The sequence below is a fragment of the Lupinus angustifolius genome, unplaced genomic scaffold (assembly GCF_001865875.1).
Source record: "Lupinus angustifolius cultivar Tanjil unplaced genomic scaffold, LupAngTanjil_v1.0 Scaffold_118, whole genome shotgun sequence".
In the NCBI taxonomy this organism is placed as follows: domain Eukaryota; kingdom Viridiplantae; phylum Streptophyta; class Magnoliopsida; order Fabales; family Fabaceae; genus Lupinus; species Lupinus angustifolius.
The window spans coordinates 1,157,646-1,175,958 of record NW_017724979.1 but is presented as its reverse complement, the minus strand read 5'-3'; the positions used below and the strand labels follow the sequence as shown (position 1 = coordinate 1,175,958).

The 18,313-nt window shown below is 32.5% G+C and overlaps 1 protein-coding gene across 2 annotated transcripts; it reads left to right on the top strand.

Annotated features, from left to right (window-relative positions):
* The first annotated feature begins 10,386 nt into the window (after positions 1-10,386).
* Positions 10,387-14,928, top strand: LOC109339866 (65-kDa microtubule-associated protein 3-like). Of its 2 annotated transcripts, none has more exons than XM_019577396.1 (12): positions 10,387-10,515; positions 10,950-11,147; positions 11,241-11,486; positions 11,700-11,909; positions 11,993-12,148; positions 12,350-12,479; positions 12,826-12,977; positions 13,059-13,146; positions 13,387-13,460; positions 13,652-13,726; positions 13,852-14,113; positions 14,209-14,928. In XM_019577396.1, exons 1-12 carry the CDS (start codon positions 10,444-10,446, stop codon positions 14,649-14,651), a joined length of 2,106 nt encoding a protein of 701 aa, XP_019432941.1. In that variant the 5' UTR covers positions 10,387-10,443; the 3' UTR covers positions 14,652-14,928. The 2 variants fall into 2 exon arrangements, with proteins under 2 accessions (XP_019432941.1, XP_019432940.1); XM_019577395.1 differs by having other exon boundaries at positions 14,197-14,928.
* The last annotated feature ends 3,385 nt before the right edge of the window (positions 14,929-18,313 follow it).

Here is an 18,313-nt window from a genome sequence, read left to right as displayed (position 1 = left end):
TTAAGAAATATAAGATTTTGTATGTTTGAATGCTTTTGAATATATATGATTGTTGATGAAATGTGTTGAATATTGTATATGAATATTGTTGGGAACTTCTCTGTGTGCAGGTGTTTGAAAAACTATGTTTGAATGTGTCTGGGTTGTCGAAAAGGGCAAAATTGGTATTCTATCCAAGTCACTGTCGCTTGGGCGAGAAACTCTCGCTTGGGCGAGCACAGTCTCGCTTGAGCGAGGACTAGGCGAGCACAGTCTCGCTTGAGTGAGGACTGAGCGAGGGAAAGTTTTGGTTTTGGAACCCCTCGCCTGGGCGACAGAATCTCGCTTGGGCGAGCAAGCCTCGCTAGGTCAAGTAAGGGCCTTGCTTGAGCGAGAACGCCCAGGATTTTAATGAGCCCCTGGAACTCTCTCGCTTGGGCGAGAGATGTCTCTCTTGTGCGAGAAGAGGTCTCGCTTGGGCGATAATACCTTCGCCTGGGCGAGGAAGGCTTCAGTTTATTTGAGACTTAAAGATGAATTGTCGCTTGGGCGACTAGTCCCTGCTTTGGCGAGGTATAGTGTGGAAAGATTGAAATGAGATGATATTGTGAACAATGCGATGAACCCGGGTAGGGTGTTTTGTGATATAAAAGTTGTGGAATGGGATCATGGCTTAGAAGAGAAGCATGACTCCACAAAAAGTGCGAAAGCATTGTTTATGTTTATACCTTGTTAGGCAAGTCAGTATCCGACTTGAAGTCGTGAACTAGGGGGGTACCCTAGTAAGGATACATGATATCACGGAACAATGATCGACCGACCGTAAGAGGCCTGGTCATGTTACCGTCCAGGATTATTCGGTGATGAGTTGTTGTGAATGAGATGTTACCTTGAGCATGTACGGTTGACGTACTATCGGGTCCCACGAGAAGCATTCCTTGTCCGGAGATGGCTTAAGGATGGGCCGATCATCTAATTGATTAATACCCTTGCATTTGACTCTGACTAGGAATGCATTGCATTGTGACCATGAAGTAGTGGAGAGGAAATGACGGGATGACTTAGAGCACCGTGATGTAAGTAGGGACGACACTGATTGGACGGTGATTCGCCAACAATGTCTTGAGGGAGAGTCTGGGTGAGACGAGTCCCTTGTATTCCTGGGGAGGTACCTTGTTGGATCGGACAGTTCTCACAGGCCAAACTAGGCAATCTCTGATAACCCCTGGATTGCATTCGAGATCGACAAGAGGGTGCCCAGAAAGCGTTTGTACGACCTAGGTCCAGGTAGGACTGTTCCTGAGGGAACCGATCGATCTATTTTTAATTCCTTGCGAGGATATGTTATTTCGGGTGCGTACAAAGTGGCTTGGTACGGGACCTGTACTCTTGATTTGTTTCCGACTAGGTTATTGGGAGGATATTGGTGTAAGGTGAATGATCATGACATAGCATGCATATATTGCACTTGTGGAAGTGGATTCCCACATTGAGTTATAAACATTATGCATCATTAACATTATGCACATATTATTACTTATGGTTATGATGTTTGTTTATGAAATGTATGTTGATACATTATGGTTTATGTTGATAAGCGATGAGTTATGATGTCGGTTATAGATAATATATGCGTGTGTTATTATTTGGGGTTTGAGTGTGATATTCTGAGTAAGTCCACGCCGTCGATGAATTTATGTTCATTAGATGTCTTACTCTCTCAGCTGTATTGTTCTTGTTTTGTATATATTGCTATGCACATGGCCAACAACAGCACTCACATTCGAGGTTATCACTTCACGATGTCCCCGATAGGACAATGGCCTAGTGACGGGCACAAATATACATACACAGGCCCATGCGGTCTGTCGTTGCACATGGTGTGCAACGGGTCATCGATGATGATCCCTCAACCCGACACCTACACCCTCAACCTGACACCTACATTGACACTTCTTTCACCTTGCCGCCTAGGAGGCTGAGGTCTCCAGAGGAAGGACTTCGGTACCCGCCAGTCAGGAGTGATGGCGCTGTTCCCTCCCACGGTCACAGGACGTGGTCAGATTGTTTGGGTGCTCCGTCATCCAGCAGAGCCAAGAGGAGTCGGGTTCTTGGAGGAGGTCCTTGCAAGAAGGCGCCGGTTTTGAGAATGTCATCCCCTCTGAATTATGTCGTTGGGTTATATCATAATGAAGTGGAGGAAGAGGAAGAGGAGGACGAGATTGTTGAGCTCGTAAATGTAGAGAGCTCGGTGGAGGTGATCGACCTCGGGTCTGATTCGGAAGAGGAGGAGGACCCTAGTGAGGGGGCTAGCATTCCTGGAATCTTTTGAGTCAGCTTGCGGCCAGTCGATGTCCCTTTTGTTTTTGGTGGGGGTTGTGTTTCTCTTTGATTTTTTTATATGTTAGTGGTGATGTAGTTTCCGCCTTTGTTGACCTAGTTTGTATGAACTAATTATGACTTAACCGATTATATGCATTATGTTATTCAGGAAATTGTGAATCAGGTTAAGTTATCATTCGATAACGATAAGTTGATTTTCCGCATTCGAGTTACTTAAAGTGATGTCCCAAAAAAGGAAGGTTTCTAAAAAGGAAACAATTTTATATCACCAATTAAAAAAAATACCCATTTTTCCGCAATGTTTTTGAGAAGTATTTTTCGGGGCGTTACAGACGACTCCAAAAGAGGCTATTTACCTATAGGATCTAGAGTTACTCTCAGTAGGCAGGATTGTCCTAAGACTGCTGAGGAAAGAGAACACATGAATAGATTACCATATGCTAATGCAGTGGGAGCTATTATATACACCATGACTTGTACACAACCTGATATCGCATATGCATTGGGTGTAACTAGTAGATATCAAGCAGATCCAAGCGAGGAACATTGGAAAGTGGTTAAGACCATTCTTAAGTACTTAAGAAGAACTAAAGATCAATTCCTTGTTTATGAAGAGTCTGAACTCAAGTTAAAAGGTTATACCGATGCAAGTTTTCAATCAGATAAAGATGATGCCAAATCAGTTTCTGGTTATGTCTTCACCTTGAATGGAGGCACAATAAGTTGGAAAAGTTCCAAATAAATGACAATAGCTGATTCAACTACTGAAGCAGAGTATATAGTAGCAAGTGAAGCTGCTAAAGAAGCTGTTTAGATGAAAAACTTCCTAACTGAACTCGGTGTAGTTCGTTCGATGGATGAACCAGTTACATTATTGTGTGAAAAAATGGAGCTATTGCTCAAGGACAGGAGCCTAGATTGCACCAAAAGAATAAACATGTCTTGCAAAAATATGACCTAATTATAGAAATCATTGGACGTGGTGATGTTAAGCTAAAAAAGGTTGATGGCAAAGAGATTGTTGCAAATCCATTCACAAAAGCATTTGGAATAAAAGAGTTTGATAAACACAAGTGGGAGATGGGAATGAGGTACATGACTGATTGGATCTAGTGCAAGTGGGAGAAAGTTGGGATATAATGTATGCCCAAGAACCAATTTGTAATGTTTATAATAATAAAGTTATATGTATTATTATTTTAATATCATATTCATTGTTTGTCAAAATAATTAATATGAAAGGGCATTGATTAAAATTAGAGACTTATTATTATAATAGAGATTATAATAATGAGAAATAAATCTTTTATAGTTTTAACCTAAATTGTTCTTGATCATAGGATTATTGAGCTTAGGACACTATTAATCCAAATAGATCAATATATGTGCAATGATCTTTATTAGATAAAGATTAATATATCTCATTTATTAAATTACACATATAAATGGTGCATATAGAGATATGACCATTGAACTGACTCAAAGGAAAATTTCTAATAGTTAATATATTACCTTTGAATTGTCAATAGGATATTCTTGTGAAGAAATATATATTTTCCTTAGACTTGAGATTACCATAGTAATTAACAAGTTATTTATTATATTTTGATATCGGACACCTAATGCCTTATGATATTAGTTGAATGATTATTGTGTATAATAATATCCTTGTAGAATTAATGATTAATCAAAAAAGAATTCATCAGCTCATGATAATGAATTTGAGCTCAATAGAAATCAAGACCTTGGGCAAGGGGAATTGAATGAATGAAAAAATGAGTTTCTTAAGTCATTCACTATGAGTTAACTTATTAGAATTTGACAATTATACCATATTCTAGAGTTAATAAAGAGTTGTAAAGATGGAAGGAAATATTATAATAATCTTCTAATGGTTCTAAAGTAAAAGATATTATTACTTCATTTCTATCTGGTCGTTAAGGAGTGTTGCTAGATGTCAACCTTGATTAGTAAATTAATGAGTTAATTTACTATCGGTTTAGTAACGAACCTACGGGGTCACACACTAACGAATGTTCTGATTTTTGTTGGACGATACAATATTATTGATTAAATTAAATAGTTTAAATTTGTATATTTTCTTTTAAGTGGAATATTATTGTATTTTTTTGCTAGCACCAAGAATACAAATAATATTATTCAATCATCTTTAATATAATTAAGTGAAATTTAATTATAATATTTCAAAGGTTTAAAACTGATAGTCAGTTTTGAAAACCAACAACCAAAATTTATGCTAAATTAATGAGTTGTTAATTGGCACTAAATGTATTGAAGGAAGTTTTGGTTTTATATAATATAAACCAAAATTTATGCTAAATAAATGAGTTGTTAATTGGCATTACATGGATTAAATGAGGTTTTGGTTTTATATAAACCAAAACTCACCTAACCTTCATGGTAGAAAGTAACATAGGCAATATACAAAGAATCATATTGCTTTCTTTCAATCCTTTCATTTTGGATTTATTTGAGTTGAATTTTTGCTCCACAGATCAAGTGTTGATACAACAAGGATTGGTCTCAGTGTGGATACGCGTGTAGGACCTTCATACTTTTGAAGGAGAACTTTTTCAAAAGTCATCATAGTCTCCTGAGGTATTTTACAAATATTTTTTGTCTACTTATTGTAGTGTATGTATATTTTAACACAAATAAATGATTTATTTTCCGCAGTGCATGTTATGAACACGCTTAATAAACCTTTAAAATACTTTAACAAAGTAAAATCATGTCTTCAAGTGTAACAAGAATCAATAATAAGTAAAACTGAGTCTTAAAGTGTAACAATAAAAAATAATATCACTTCTCACATGGCAATAAGATTAAAAGAGTACTTGCATTGGCTTATTGGTCCAAAATTAGGGATTGAGATTGATATCATCATATTTCCTAAAATTTGGAAGAAAAATATATCATGGAAAAGGAAAAATCATGTTAGTATACTTACGAAGAAGAATCAATCAAGGAAGAATATGCAAATGCATGTCGAAAGAAACATCACTCACGAGGAAGCTTTGAGCGTTGGTGGTTCATTTGAAACCAATTTAACCTTCAATGTTTATAGAATTTCTCTAACCCTTTCTAACCTCATGCATCGAACTCGTCTCCTTCACTCTTTCTCTGTCGTCTTCTTATACTCATTCTACATTTTCTCATTCATTTCATCTCAATCCCATGATAACTCAATTAATCCTTTTTTTCTTACAATTCAATCTCTCAAAACCTAATTTATCATCACCTTTTTCTCTATTTCAAAAAATCACCCATTCAAATTTCATTAGCTAAGAAGAAAAGTGAAACAATAAGAAACCCTAACATATGGCTCCGATTTGATCAGAAGGTGGAGATCATGCTATGATGGATGAGAGGAAGAGAAAAGTCGAATCGCCAATCCGCAAGGAAGTAAATCGTTTGCAAGGCACAAACAAGGACATAGTTGAGACGATAAAGAAGAAGGAGGATTCATTTTGAAGAGGGCTGAAGAAGAAGCTCAAAGCCGTGATGGGAGAGAATCGTTGGTGATGGAGGAAGTGAAGTAAGCAGAAGTTATGCATGTACTACAATAGCAATTTTGGGCTTCTATTTTAAGTTTGCCACAGTTTTATTAAGGGTGGCGGAAATGTCGTGCCAATTTTCCTTTTATTTAATTGTTGGATAATATTTAGATTATTTTGGGTATTATTAAGGGTATCCCTTTCAGAATTCGTTGTTGCCCCTCCTAATAAGTGTCGCTCCCAAGAATTGAACTTTCGACCTTCGGAATCCAGTAGAGTCTTGCACCACTAGATCAACGCCTTATTGATGGATAATATTTAGATTGATAAAATATCATCTTATATCATAATTAGTTAGTTTTTTATTTAAATTTATTTATAATTTATGTTTATCTTACTAATTGATATTTGAGTCTTTATTATCTTATCATTTATAATATATCTTACATATATAATAAATTATCTTGATGGACTCATATTTGAGTTTTATATTGGCTTATTCTAAATTTTCACAATTCTTTCTCACGGTTATTTGAAGGTAAAATTTAGGCTCAAATGCAGTGAGTGTAATTTATTGTTTAGGAATGCCAATAGGCAATTTTCATTTAAAATAAGAGAATAAAATATCTCTTAGTATAAAGAGATGAGTTATTTCTTCCTGCTAGTAAAAGTATGATATGTGTTTTTTTAATTATTTTTACAAAAATAATTCTAAAACTAATCTCATGCATTTACTGACGAGAGGAGATAACTTATCTCCTAATATTAAGATATACTTTATTTTCTTAAAATAATGAATGCTCATTTTAAAAAAGGAAAAAGGCATAAAACATCATAAACTTTATGTCTTTTGCAAGTAGACACAATGAACTATTTTTTCTTCTTAATTAATCCTTAAAATTTATCATTTGGTGAAATTTGTCATTGTGTAAATATATTGTTGAATTACTTCTAGTTAACAAGGAAATTGTTGCAATTAGATTCACAATGTTATGAATACAATAATACATGTTAGCCAACGTTGATATCCGGAGGAATACACCATCAAAATACAAAATTAATTTACCAGAAAAAATAAGTAAATTATAGAGTTAAAAGTGATTAATACAGTAATATTGTTATATATAAAAAAATAAAATAAAATTAGTTGGAATTAAAAAAGTACATGATTAAGAAAATTTATTGCTTTTAATTTAACATTATCTTTATGCAGAGACTAATTTCACCCGTAGTTATAATTTAAGAAATAATTTGGAAGAAAAATAGCTTGAGCATTCCTATTTGCAAAAGACATAAAGTTTAGGGTATTGTATAGACTTTTCCCTTTAAAAATTAAGTAAGAAAAATTGCAATGCAAATGAAAAAAAAAAGTATATATATGTATGCAACTTTTTTTTAATTTTTTCTATATTCTTCTTTTTAAAATTCATCATTTATAAAGGATCGATACAGATGATTTACCCAACCATTTCTCAAGCTAATTTTTTTTTTCAAAACATGACTCCAAGGGATGCGAACTAAGGAGCCAAATGATGTAGGTACTAAACATGTATGCAAAGAAAATAAAGGATAGTGAATAAAAGATAGGATATCCTAAAAAACATACTAGTTACATTAACGTTCAATGAAATGAACAAAAGTTCAAAACCACAATTGGGAGAGAAAAATTAGGGGTAAATACAATAAAAACAACAACTCTTGTTTAACTAAAATAGAATGCTAATTCCTATAAGCTTCCATACTCCATCATGATTCTTACTTCATATCTTACTAATATGATTGGCATTCACCTTTCAAAGAAATGCAATGATTCAACTTTTTATTGCGTCTTTATTTTATTTTTTCTTCATTGCAAAGAAGTATGGATTGGAATGAAGATGAACAATGAACAATATTATTATTGTTAGGAAATGTTATGATTCAACTTTTTATTGCGTTTTTATTTTATTTTTTTATTCATTGAAAAAGATGTAGGGATGGACTGAAGATGCAAATGAACATTATTATTATTAGTAGAGTGAAGATTCATTTACTTTCTATCCTAACCATTAATCTTAGGGAAATCCAATGGTTTAAATCTACTAATTAATTCAAACCATTGGATTTCCTTAGAATTGATGACTAGAATGAAGAGTAAGTTTAAATTACCTACTCTTGGAGTAAGTGGATCCATCCTTTTATTATTATTATTATTATTATTATTATTATTATTATTATTTTGAGTGTAATATCTATCTATTACCAGTGTAAATATTTATATACAGTTAATATATCATCTACCATTTATTTGTATTATATTTTTGAAAAGTTAATAATTATGGATTATAGATTGACAATGTATAAAACTCATAGTACATACATTTTTTTCCCTATTATTATTATTATTGTTAAAACAAAAAATGAAGGACCTAATAATACAAGAGTTTTTTATATTGATAGTGCATTATCCATAATTTATATTTAATTAGTATTTTTTAAATATAAGTAAATAAATAAATTATGAATGATATTATACTCTATTATTAAACATAAAGCATTTATGAATGACACATCAAATGGTAAGAAATTCACCTACGAGTGTTGGTTCAAGTAGTACATGTTTAATTCTCTTTAAGCAATGCAATGTCTCAGTTTGAGTCTTGTGGATGAAAAAATATATCTATTATGAGAGTTAACTCTACATACCTATGAATGTTCCCAACTCGGATAGAATTAACTTTAGTACGATGATACATGTGGAAAACAAAAAAAATGGAAAGAAATTCTTATTGCTTCTAACTGTTTAAACAGTCGGTCGAACCAAACAATGTCAAGTGACATTAATTGTAAATAAAACCTCCAATTTTGAATAATTTTGAAAACTTAAATGGTGCCATTTTTAAAAGGATAAATTAATACATAATTCGTAATATAAGAGTTTTAAACTGTTATAACATTATATATATTTTATATATTAATCATTATTTATTCTTAAATAAAACAAAATATACCTAAATAATATATTAATCATATAATAATATTATTTAACAGTACATAAATTTTAAACTCTTTTAAAATTTAATATAATTGGTCACACCATATAATATATGAATCAGTAACATTATATTATATTAAGTGAACAATACATAAATTTTTAACTCTCTTAAAATTAATGTAATTAGTCACACCAAATAATATATAAATTAGTAACACATTATATTAAATTAAAATATATGTCCTATTTGTATATGAATCCAAACACAAATGTTTAACCATCTATTCATTACTATAATGAATCATATATCAACAAGATCTATGCATTATTACTATTAAAATTTATATATAGTTAATAAATCTTTAACCATCATTTATATTACACTTTTGAAAAAGTCAATAATAATTAAAAATAAATGATAGATGATATATTAATAGTGTATAAAACTTATACATTCAAAGTAAATACTTTTTCCTATCAACAAGCGCATGGTCTTTCAAATAAAAATTTCCCTCGATTATTATTAAAGAGAAAAAGTAGAAGTGTTACTATTGTGAGTCTCAACTATCTATTCAAAGTTTCAACAACTTATAATTTATTATAATTTTGTTTTCCATTTTACAAAAAAATTAATATATGTGCAATGTCAATCTAAAAATTTAGAGTATAATATATATACATCGTTAGTGTAAATATTTATTACAATCATTATATCATTTATTTGTATTATTTTTTTCTATAATAATAAAAATGAATAATGAATTATAGACTTACAATGTATAAAATTCTTATATCGTTAGTATTTACATTTTTTCTCAAAAATTTATGCATAACAATACATTATTCACTATTTCATTTATATTACTTATATTAGAATTCAATAATAATTGAATATAAATAATAACTAATATTATAATAATATAAAAAGTCTTACATCATTATCGTTTTATACAATTTTTTTTCTCTGTGTTTACAAAATTACAAATGGATGTTTGAGAGGTAAATATAATCTGGATAGTTTTAATTGGAAATCGGAATATCAGCATGCTTATGTAACGCATCATCAACGCTGATGACGTGCCAAAATCTTATTGGATTCTATACCGCAAGAAAACGGCTCCTCCCGCTCTATTTCCCATTCAATTCTCACGCTTCCTTCGTTGTTATTATTCTCTTCACTCATAAACCACTCTCTCTTTCATTCTTCAATTCCCATTTCAAATTCCAAAACTTCAATTTTTTTCTTCGAAGAACGATTTTCACGTACTCGTGACCACTTCAGAAGCCTATGTTTCACGTTATCGTGATCCTTATTTCTCACTAGCAAGTTTTTAGACACATCATAGAAAAATTGAATATTTGCTAGTTTCACGAATGGTATTTTTTTTGTAATTGTGGTAAATGCAACCATAATTTAAATTCACTGTCACTTGCAAGTGCTTATTATTATCATCATATAATTGAATCATTGGTTCACTATTCATCAACCGCATCTTTTACTATTCATCAGCTCTATTCAATGGAAAAGTTAAATGTCTCATTGCGTTCAAGTGGGTACATATTTGTTTTGGAAATTGTTAACTGTATTCTAATCAAAATTGTTTTCTCTTTCAGCATAATTGTTCTACCATGTTCAGCAACCGTAGCAGTCAGTTTGCTGATCAAGAAACAACTTGTCTTTTGTTACTAAAAGAACTTCAGGTTCTCCAATATATATAAGTTGTGAAGAATATGCATTAGTGTTTCAAATTGCGGTTGTGGAGTCATGATTGTGATTATGGTTATTATGGTTGTTGCCATGCGAATTGCGGCCATTATTGTTTGAGTTATTTTGTGATTTAAAAAATATTTGTACTTCATGTGGCCTAAATGCGGTCTGGTATGGTTGTGTTGAGTCCGATACGACCGCATTATTGTGATTCGGTACCACACCACAATTGCGGTTGCAGAGTTCACGGCAACCGCAATATTGCAGCCGCATCAGATAATGTGTTCCACAATTTAAATCACTGATGTGTATTGTCTCTCATATTTCTTGTTTTTCGTTCCCCTATGTTGCTTTTTCTAGAGGACCTTATAAATGAATTGACATTGTATATTTTTGGTTTGTTTGATCCTTGTGTGTTGAATTTAAGATAATATGGGATGAAATTGGAGAGTCTGATTCTCAGAGGGATGCAATGTTGCTTGAAATAGAACAGAAGTGTCTGGAGTTGTATAAGAAAAAAGTGGATGAATCAAAACAGTATAGATCCCAAATTTCGCAAGAAATTGCTGATTTTGAAACCGAAATTGCAGCCATATGTATGGCAATGGGTGAAAAGCCATTCCCTGTAAGTCAATTTGGCACTCCAAAATTTGAGTGTTTTATAAATTTTATGAAGGGAAAATTTACAGTTGACAAATTTCTATTGGTGTTTCATTAGTTTGAGTTGAAATCTTGTGGAAACTTGAAGAAAGGACGTGAAACCACTGCTTCACAACTTGAGGATATGCGCAGGCTGAAAATCGAGAGGGAGAAGCAGTTTTCAGAAGTCTTGCATCAGTTACAGAATATTTCCAATGAGCTACATGGCTGCATGGTAGTTAATGCAAATTTAGATGAGAAAATTTTATCTCTGAAAAGGCTTGAAGAATTAAGAAGTCACTTAGTTAAACTTCAGAATGAAAAGGTTATTTCTGCATTTACTGTTATTTTCATGTTACCTAATACAGAATTAGATATGCAAGGGAGCCTGAATTGTATTGTTAGTGCTGTTGTCTATTTAGATTTAGATGAAAAGGCTTTTTCCCTTTCCTAATTATGCCTTGCCTAAGAAAGGAATAACCTTCAAATGTTAATTTCTCTGATTGGTTTTTTCTTTAACCTTTTTAATTTTCCATAGGCTTGTCGACAGAAGAAGGTATCTGACCACTTAAACACTCTTAGTTCACTGTGCTCGATCCTTGGATTGGATGTCAAAGATAAAATTTGTGAGATTTGCCCCACTATGGCTAATTCATCTGTAACAAAAGATGTAAGTGATCATACAATGAATAATTTGACTTCTGAAGTACAAAGTTTGAGAGAGATCAAAATACAGAGAATGCAGAAGGTCAGTATTCACTCTCTTATATCTATCCTGTCAAAAACCAGTTTAATTTCATGCAGCCTTTCTGACCTTCGATGTTGAATCAGCTTCAAAGTCTTGCAGCTGAACTATTAAAGATGTGGAATATGATGGAGACACCAGTTGAGGAACAGCAGAAATTTTACAACATAACCTGTAAAATTGCTGCTTTCGAATCTGAATTTACTGAGCCTAAAATGCTTTCTATTGACTCCATCATCTATGTGAGTGGAGTTGTCATCTATGTTCTGTTCTCCCCCCTTTCACATAAAATCAATTTTATTGTAGTCCTCATTATTTAATCAATATGATAGAGCATTATAGTATCGTTCAATCAATATAGTCGACCCTAGTTAGTGAGACTAAGACTTGGTTGTGGTTGTTTTTCACTATTGAATCAAGTTGATGGGTTTATCTCCTTGCAGGTTGAGAGAGAAGTTGAAAGGTTTCAACAACTTAAATCAACCAAAATTGAAGAAGTTTTACTAAGAAAGAAATTGGAGTTAGAGGAAATATGCAGGAGTACACATTTGACGACACAAGTAGTTTTTTCAGGTGAACATCCGATTGAGTTTATATACTCCGGTAACTAATATTTTCCTTTAGTTTTTTAGGCTTGCTGTTAGTTATATTATGTTTCACTTATTTCATAATAACTATTCGGTAGTTTGTGAAATTTTGACTTCAAAGAATTTAAGGATATATATGTTAAGTAACCAAGACATAGGCTAGTCACGAGATTCATCCCGTGATAGATAATCATTAACAGAAAAAGATATGGTTGTTAATTTGAGTTTCTTACTATTTCTCATATAGTCATATGCTATTTGTAGTAGTTGTACAAAAGTTTGGTTATTTCTCACTCTCTGTCCTCTCATCCATTTTGAAATCCATGCCGCAGAAACTGTCAACTGTGAAAGCCCGTTGGAACAAATTGAGCATCAAATTACCAAGACAAAAGAAGAAGCTCTTAGCCGGAAAGAAATCCTTGAAAAGGTTGAGAAGTGGTTGGCTGTTAGTAAAGAAGAAAGCTGGCTGGAAGAGTACAACAGGGTGAGGCATTGTAGTAATTGAGAATATTAGATTTTTCCTTCTATTATTTTCTCTTGCTTTATTTTTAACTGGTTTGTTTAGGATGATAATCGTTATAATGCTGGAAGAGGTGCCCATCTTGCCCTCAAACGCGCTGAGAAGGCTCGTGTTCTGTTAAGCAAAATTCCTGGCAAGTAGCCCTTGCGTATCACAATTATTTTTTCAAATATCTTACAAACATTTTGCAGCGACATTTTGTGCATGGCCAAGTTTGTAATTGATCCTGTTGTTTGTAAATTTTTAACTGCAAGTTTTGGTTTATTGATTTCACAAGAATTTGATGAATTAAGAGGAGTATAGTTTTTAGTGTCTGATATATGGTCTTGTCTCCATTTTTTACCTTGTTTTTACTTGAATGATATTGATGCAGGGATGATAGACGCATTAATTTTGAAAGTTACAGCATGGGAGAAGGAAAGAGGACTCGAGTTTTTGTATGAAGGAGTAAGTATTTAAACACAAGCATTTATGCAACTTGTATGTATTAATCTGCTATAGTTTGTGTAATATATTGCTGAGATAGACTTGTTTTGGAAACTTTTATCTGAAGTATAGCATTTGCCAAATAAATTCCATTCCTTTTACCGGATACATCTCATATATTTTCATATATCCATGTTCGTGGACGTGTTTAGAGCCGACTACTTATGATGCTTGAAGATTACAGCATGTTAATGCAGGAGAAAGAGAATGAAAAGCAAAGGCAGAGGGTATGAAATACATAACTATAAATAAATGAAGTACATCAATAAGTTTAATTTTCTTCTAGACATTTTTCTTGTTTCCACTCATTATATATAATGCAGTTCTTTTTATTTTATAATAACAATTTTAGGATCAAAGGAGACTTCAGGGACAACTGATGACAGAGCATGAAACACTTTTCGGCACAAAATCCAGCCCATCTAAAAGTGGAAAAAAGGCTTCAAGATGTTCAATAGGATTTCCAAGTATCAGAAAATCTTCCATTGGTGGAGCAATGCTTCAAGATCCAAGACATGCACTCCTTCAGAAATCTAACAAAAAGGGTAGCATTGCCAATCATGAGGGCTCTATCCTTCGCAACAAGAATTCTTGCCATGCAACTCAGTTATCAGGTATTTCATTTTTCTTGTTCTGTTCTATGCATGCTTCTCAGTTGATAAAAGAAGTTTAAATTATATAGGCTAATTGTCAATAGATACTTATGCAGGAAGAAAAGATACCTCCAAAATTTCCGGTCATTCCATGAAGACGAGTATGTGTAGTGCAGAAAAGGAAATTCAAATCCAGACACCATTTACAAGGAAGCCCCTTTCTCCAGTTTTTCCATCAGTTGTATCTAAAGCCAACATAAATTCTCAAGACGACCATAAAAAAATACAGAAAATGCAGCAAAAAAGCCAAATGCTAACAAGAATACCCCCTTCAAAGCCAGTTATTGTTGGTGATGAAGAAAATAGGACCCCAAAGAATATGGGACTTCCAATACCAACCACTCCTCTAACTTCATTCCCTATGTTCACTGCCACTACACCAGAAACACCTACTTCATATTCTAGCTCTATTGTTGCAGCAAAGAATGCTCAACCCTTGGAATATTCATTTGAGGAGGCTAGAGCTGGTTTCATACTACCTAAAACCTATGCTAATTAATTACATTGAGAGGGAGTTCAATCAATACAAGATATAGCTAGTTTGCTGACAAATTCTGTTCTCTGCAATAACAAAATTATGAAGTTTGTTGGTTTTGAGGTACTGTCTTGGGTCTTGATTGAGATCATGTGTATTTTCGTTTAAACATGTCTGACTTTAAAGCTTATTATTCAATGTGACTCATGAGATAAATACTTTGGTTTTATCCAAATACCAGGTGAATAATGGGGTTCTTTCTTGTGTCACATGAATGATAGATTGGGCTATTCTTATTTTATTTTGCTTTCCCTTAACTGATATTTCTATCTAGGTCGTTACAGTTTGTTTGTTCTTGATGTAACTTTAGGCTTAAACATGATTTTGGTTTGGGGTCCCTAAAGTTTAGCAAGTTTATGTGCCACTCAATTTTCTTTACCAGTTCTAATTTTTAAATATTCAAAAAAATTGTTTGGGTATCCGAAGGAGATCCTTGATGGAAATGAAGTTCTTGATAGAGTAGCTATCTTCCAAGTGTTGATTACTATTAGACTAAGTTTCGTCTCTAATGAGAGGAAGGAAATGAATTTTTTTTGAATATCTACAATTGTGACCATAATTACTGGTTTATAAGAAATGCATGCTCTTCATAAGCTCTTCTATGAAGAGTAACATACCTTTGAAACTGGGTCTCCCATCCAAGCAGAATTTCTAGCTACAAAACATGGTCTATGGTTGGCTTGGAACTTGGGTCATTGTTCCGTAACCTTGAAGAATGACTGCCTAGAAGCAATTAACATCATTACTGATAGAATGCAGATTCATTCGTAGTATTTATCTCAAATTATTCATAATATCGCTGCTTTGCTTAAAAGAAGTTGGGATGTTCGAGTTAAATATATCTTCAAAAAGGGAAACATGATAACGAATTTCATGGCTAAAATTGGTTTAGGCCTCCATGATACTTTAATGTTCTGGGATACAACGCCTACAAGAGCTCGCAACATCTTATAGATGGATCTACCCCTTATGCTTTAGTTTCTCCTTTATATCCTTCTATTGTACCCAAAAAAACTCATGAAGAATAATTATCTTCCACACTTTTCTTATTTTTAATTTTGCTCAGCATAAAATTAGAAATAAAATATTTACTACCTACATCATATTTTTTTATGATAAATATGTCCACAGTTAGAGAGTCCCATATATACATATGCAACAAATCAAATAAATTTTCAGAATGAGATACAAAGTTACTAAAGGCCATTTTTTTCTATTTTTAGCAAAAATGACTCACTTCACGATTGATATTACTTATACATTGAATAAAAGGATTGACATTACTAGTACATTCAACTTATCATGAGATGATGGCCAAGTCTGATGTTGCAAATGCCATTATTGTAGATAGTTAAATTGTTGATGGAATGTGGGACAATATAGACGATATTTGAACAAGTCATTGCATATAGGCATCTTGTAATTCAGTTGCACCAATCATCCTTAAAGTAAAGATATCCAGTATTTGAAAATCATTTTTGGTATAGGTTAACAAGCACTATAGGAAATTTGTGAGTTTTGAAACTGAAATAAGATTTAATGAGAAACCATATTTCCTATTACACTAGCAACATACACATGCATTTACACGGGCTGTTTTGTGCTGGTTTTGAAAAATATATTTAATATTTATATTTAAATAAAAGACCTAAGTTGTTAGTTAAAAGACCTAAGTTGTTAGTTAAAAGACATGTATTAGTTTAATAATACAATATAAATATTAAAGTTGTATCACTTGTATAAGTTGAAACAACAAATAGTCATGTAAATCAAAATAATTATAATATAAATAAAAAATAAATGTGAAACAACAATTTAAAGCGATAAATCTTAACGACATAACTAACATTGTTGATGTTGAATCTCAATAAATTAAACTTTAGTTCAAAATCTTTGTTTCTCCATAATTGTTTGTAATTCATTACATTGAGAAGTTTGGATAATAAACAAGTTAGTGTGAACGTTCTCAGCAACTAACAATGTAAAAAATAACAAAATTTAAGGAACATAAATGAATGCACAATTTTTTTTACAATATACATAACAACAAAATTTATAAAATCTACAATGAATTTGTAAATCATGATGACAAATTAGTTGTTGTATTTTAGATTCCAGACTTCACTACTAAAATACACCATATTACATTTCAAGATGTACATCTATGTGATTTTTCATATGGGTGCGTAAGTTTATATAGGCCAATTAACTTTATCGAGGGAAGTGCAGAAAGTTTGGAAAAGTACTTGAATGAAGTTATTTTGTAATCTATCATTATGCATTAAGATCTCTTTAACAATAATAAAAAGGATATGATGACTGGTTGGAAGTCTATTTAAAGGAACCTAAGCATTCAGATTCGTATTGAATGTTTACACCACAATTAGTTAACATTTTCAGACACTTTTGCAAGCAATTTGTTTGAAAACTTTCTAAATTCTAAAAGTTGTTTTTCAAGTGTTTCTTCCAAATTTTATACTCTAGAATACTTAAGCATTTGTGTTACACTCGTTGATTGACTTCTAAGGATTAAAAGTTCAAATTGTCATATATATTTTGTAATCTTAGCCGTAGAATTCATCCTTCAAAGTTGTATTCAATTTTCTATATATTTTCATCATAAGGTGTGGTGAAAGGGGAAAGAGAGTTTTAGAAGTAGTGCTCTTTTAAAAGAGAGATTGTGGTGAGTGTAATCATGAGACAAAGTGTCAGGATAAGATTTTGTTATTATCGTAGCTTGCAATCATTATAAATGATACGAAATAATACTTAATGGCTGAATCATGACCAGATCACTCTCTTTAAGACATTTTGTTGCACTGCCCAAAATGTGCAAGCAGACTATCAACCACGCCGACCACAGGATAGAACAACCCAGATCTTTGTTATCAAATTCTTACTGCACTGTAAGAACCAATCTCAAATACCCCCACCACAATATGGCTATCACTGCCAATTCTCGAAATTCCTACAATATGGCTACCAGTGGCAATTCTTGAAATTCTCGTAATATGGCTACTAGTGCCAATTTTTGAAATTCTCAAAATATGGCTACCCATGTTAATTCTTTTCCCACTATACTGATTATCAGTGTCAGTTCTTGAAATTCCCACAATTTGGCTACATGTGCCAATTCTTTTCCCTCAATACTGACTAGCAGTGCCAGTTCTCGAAATTCCCGCAATTTGGCTGTCTCTGCCAATTCTTAGTACCACATAAAGAAAGGGGGAAAAGTTTGCTGGAAATGCATCGGCAGAAAATATGAGGGAGAAAGAAAAAGTTGAATGAAAGCACATTCAACTTGGGGTGAGTTATAATTAGGGCATAATGCCTTTATTTATAACATGAGATTTTTTTAAGTTCCTCATCTATACAATGAGGGACTTGGGAGTTGCTTTTTTCAAAACACTTCTATGTGAGATTTTGGAGATTTTTAGATTCCACACCCAAAAGTTCTCACTAATGGTTTTCGACAAATCAAGTTCCAACAATCCCCCACTCAAAATTAAAAAAACAATTTTCGAGAATTTTTGTGGTCTCAATAAGATTGTGCATAAACAAAGGTGTCATGCCACTTGAACCTTTGCATTGTGAATAAGAATTAGATTTTACTAGAGTGACTCATA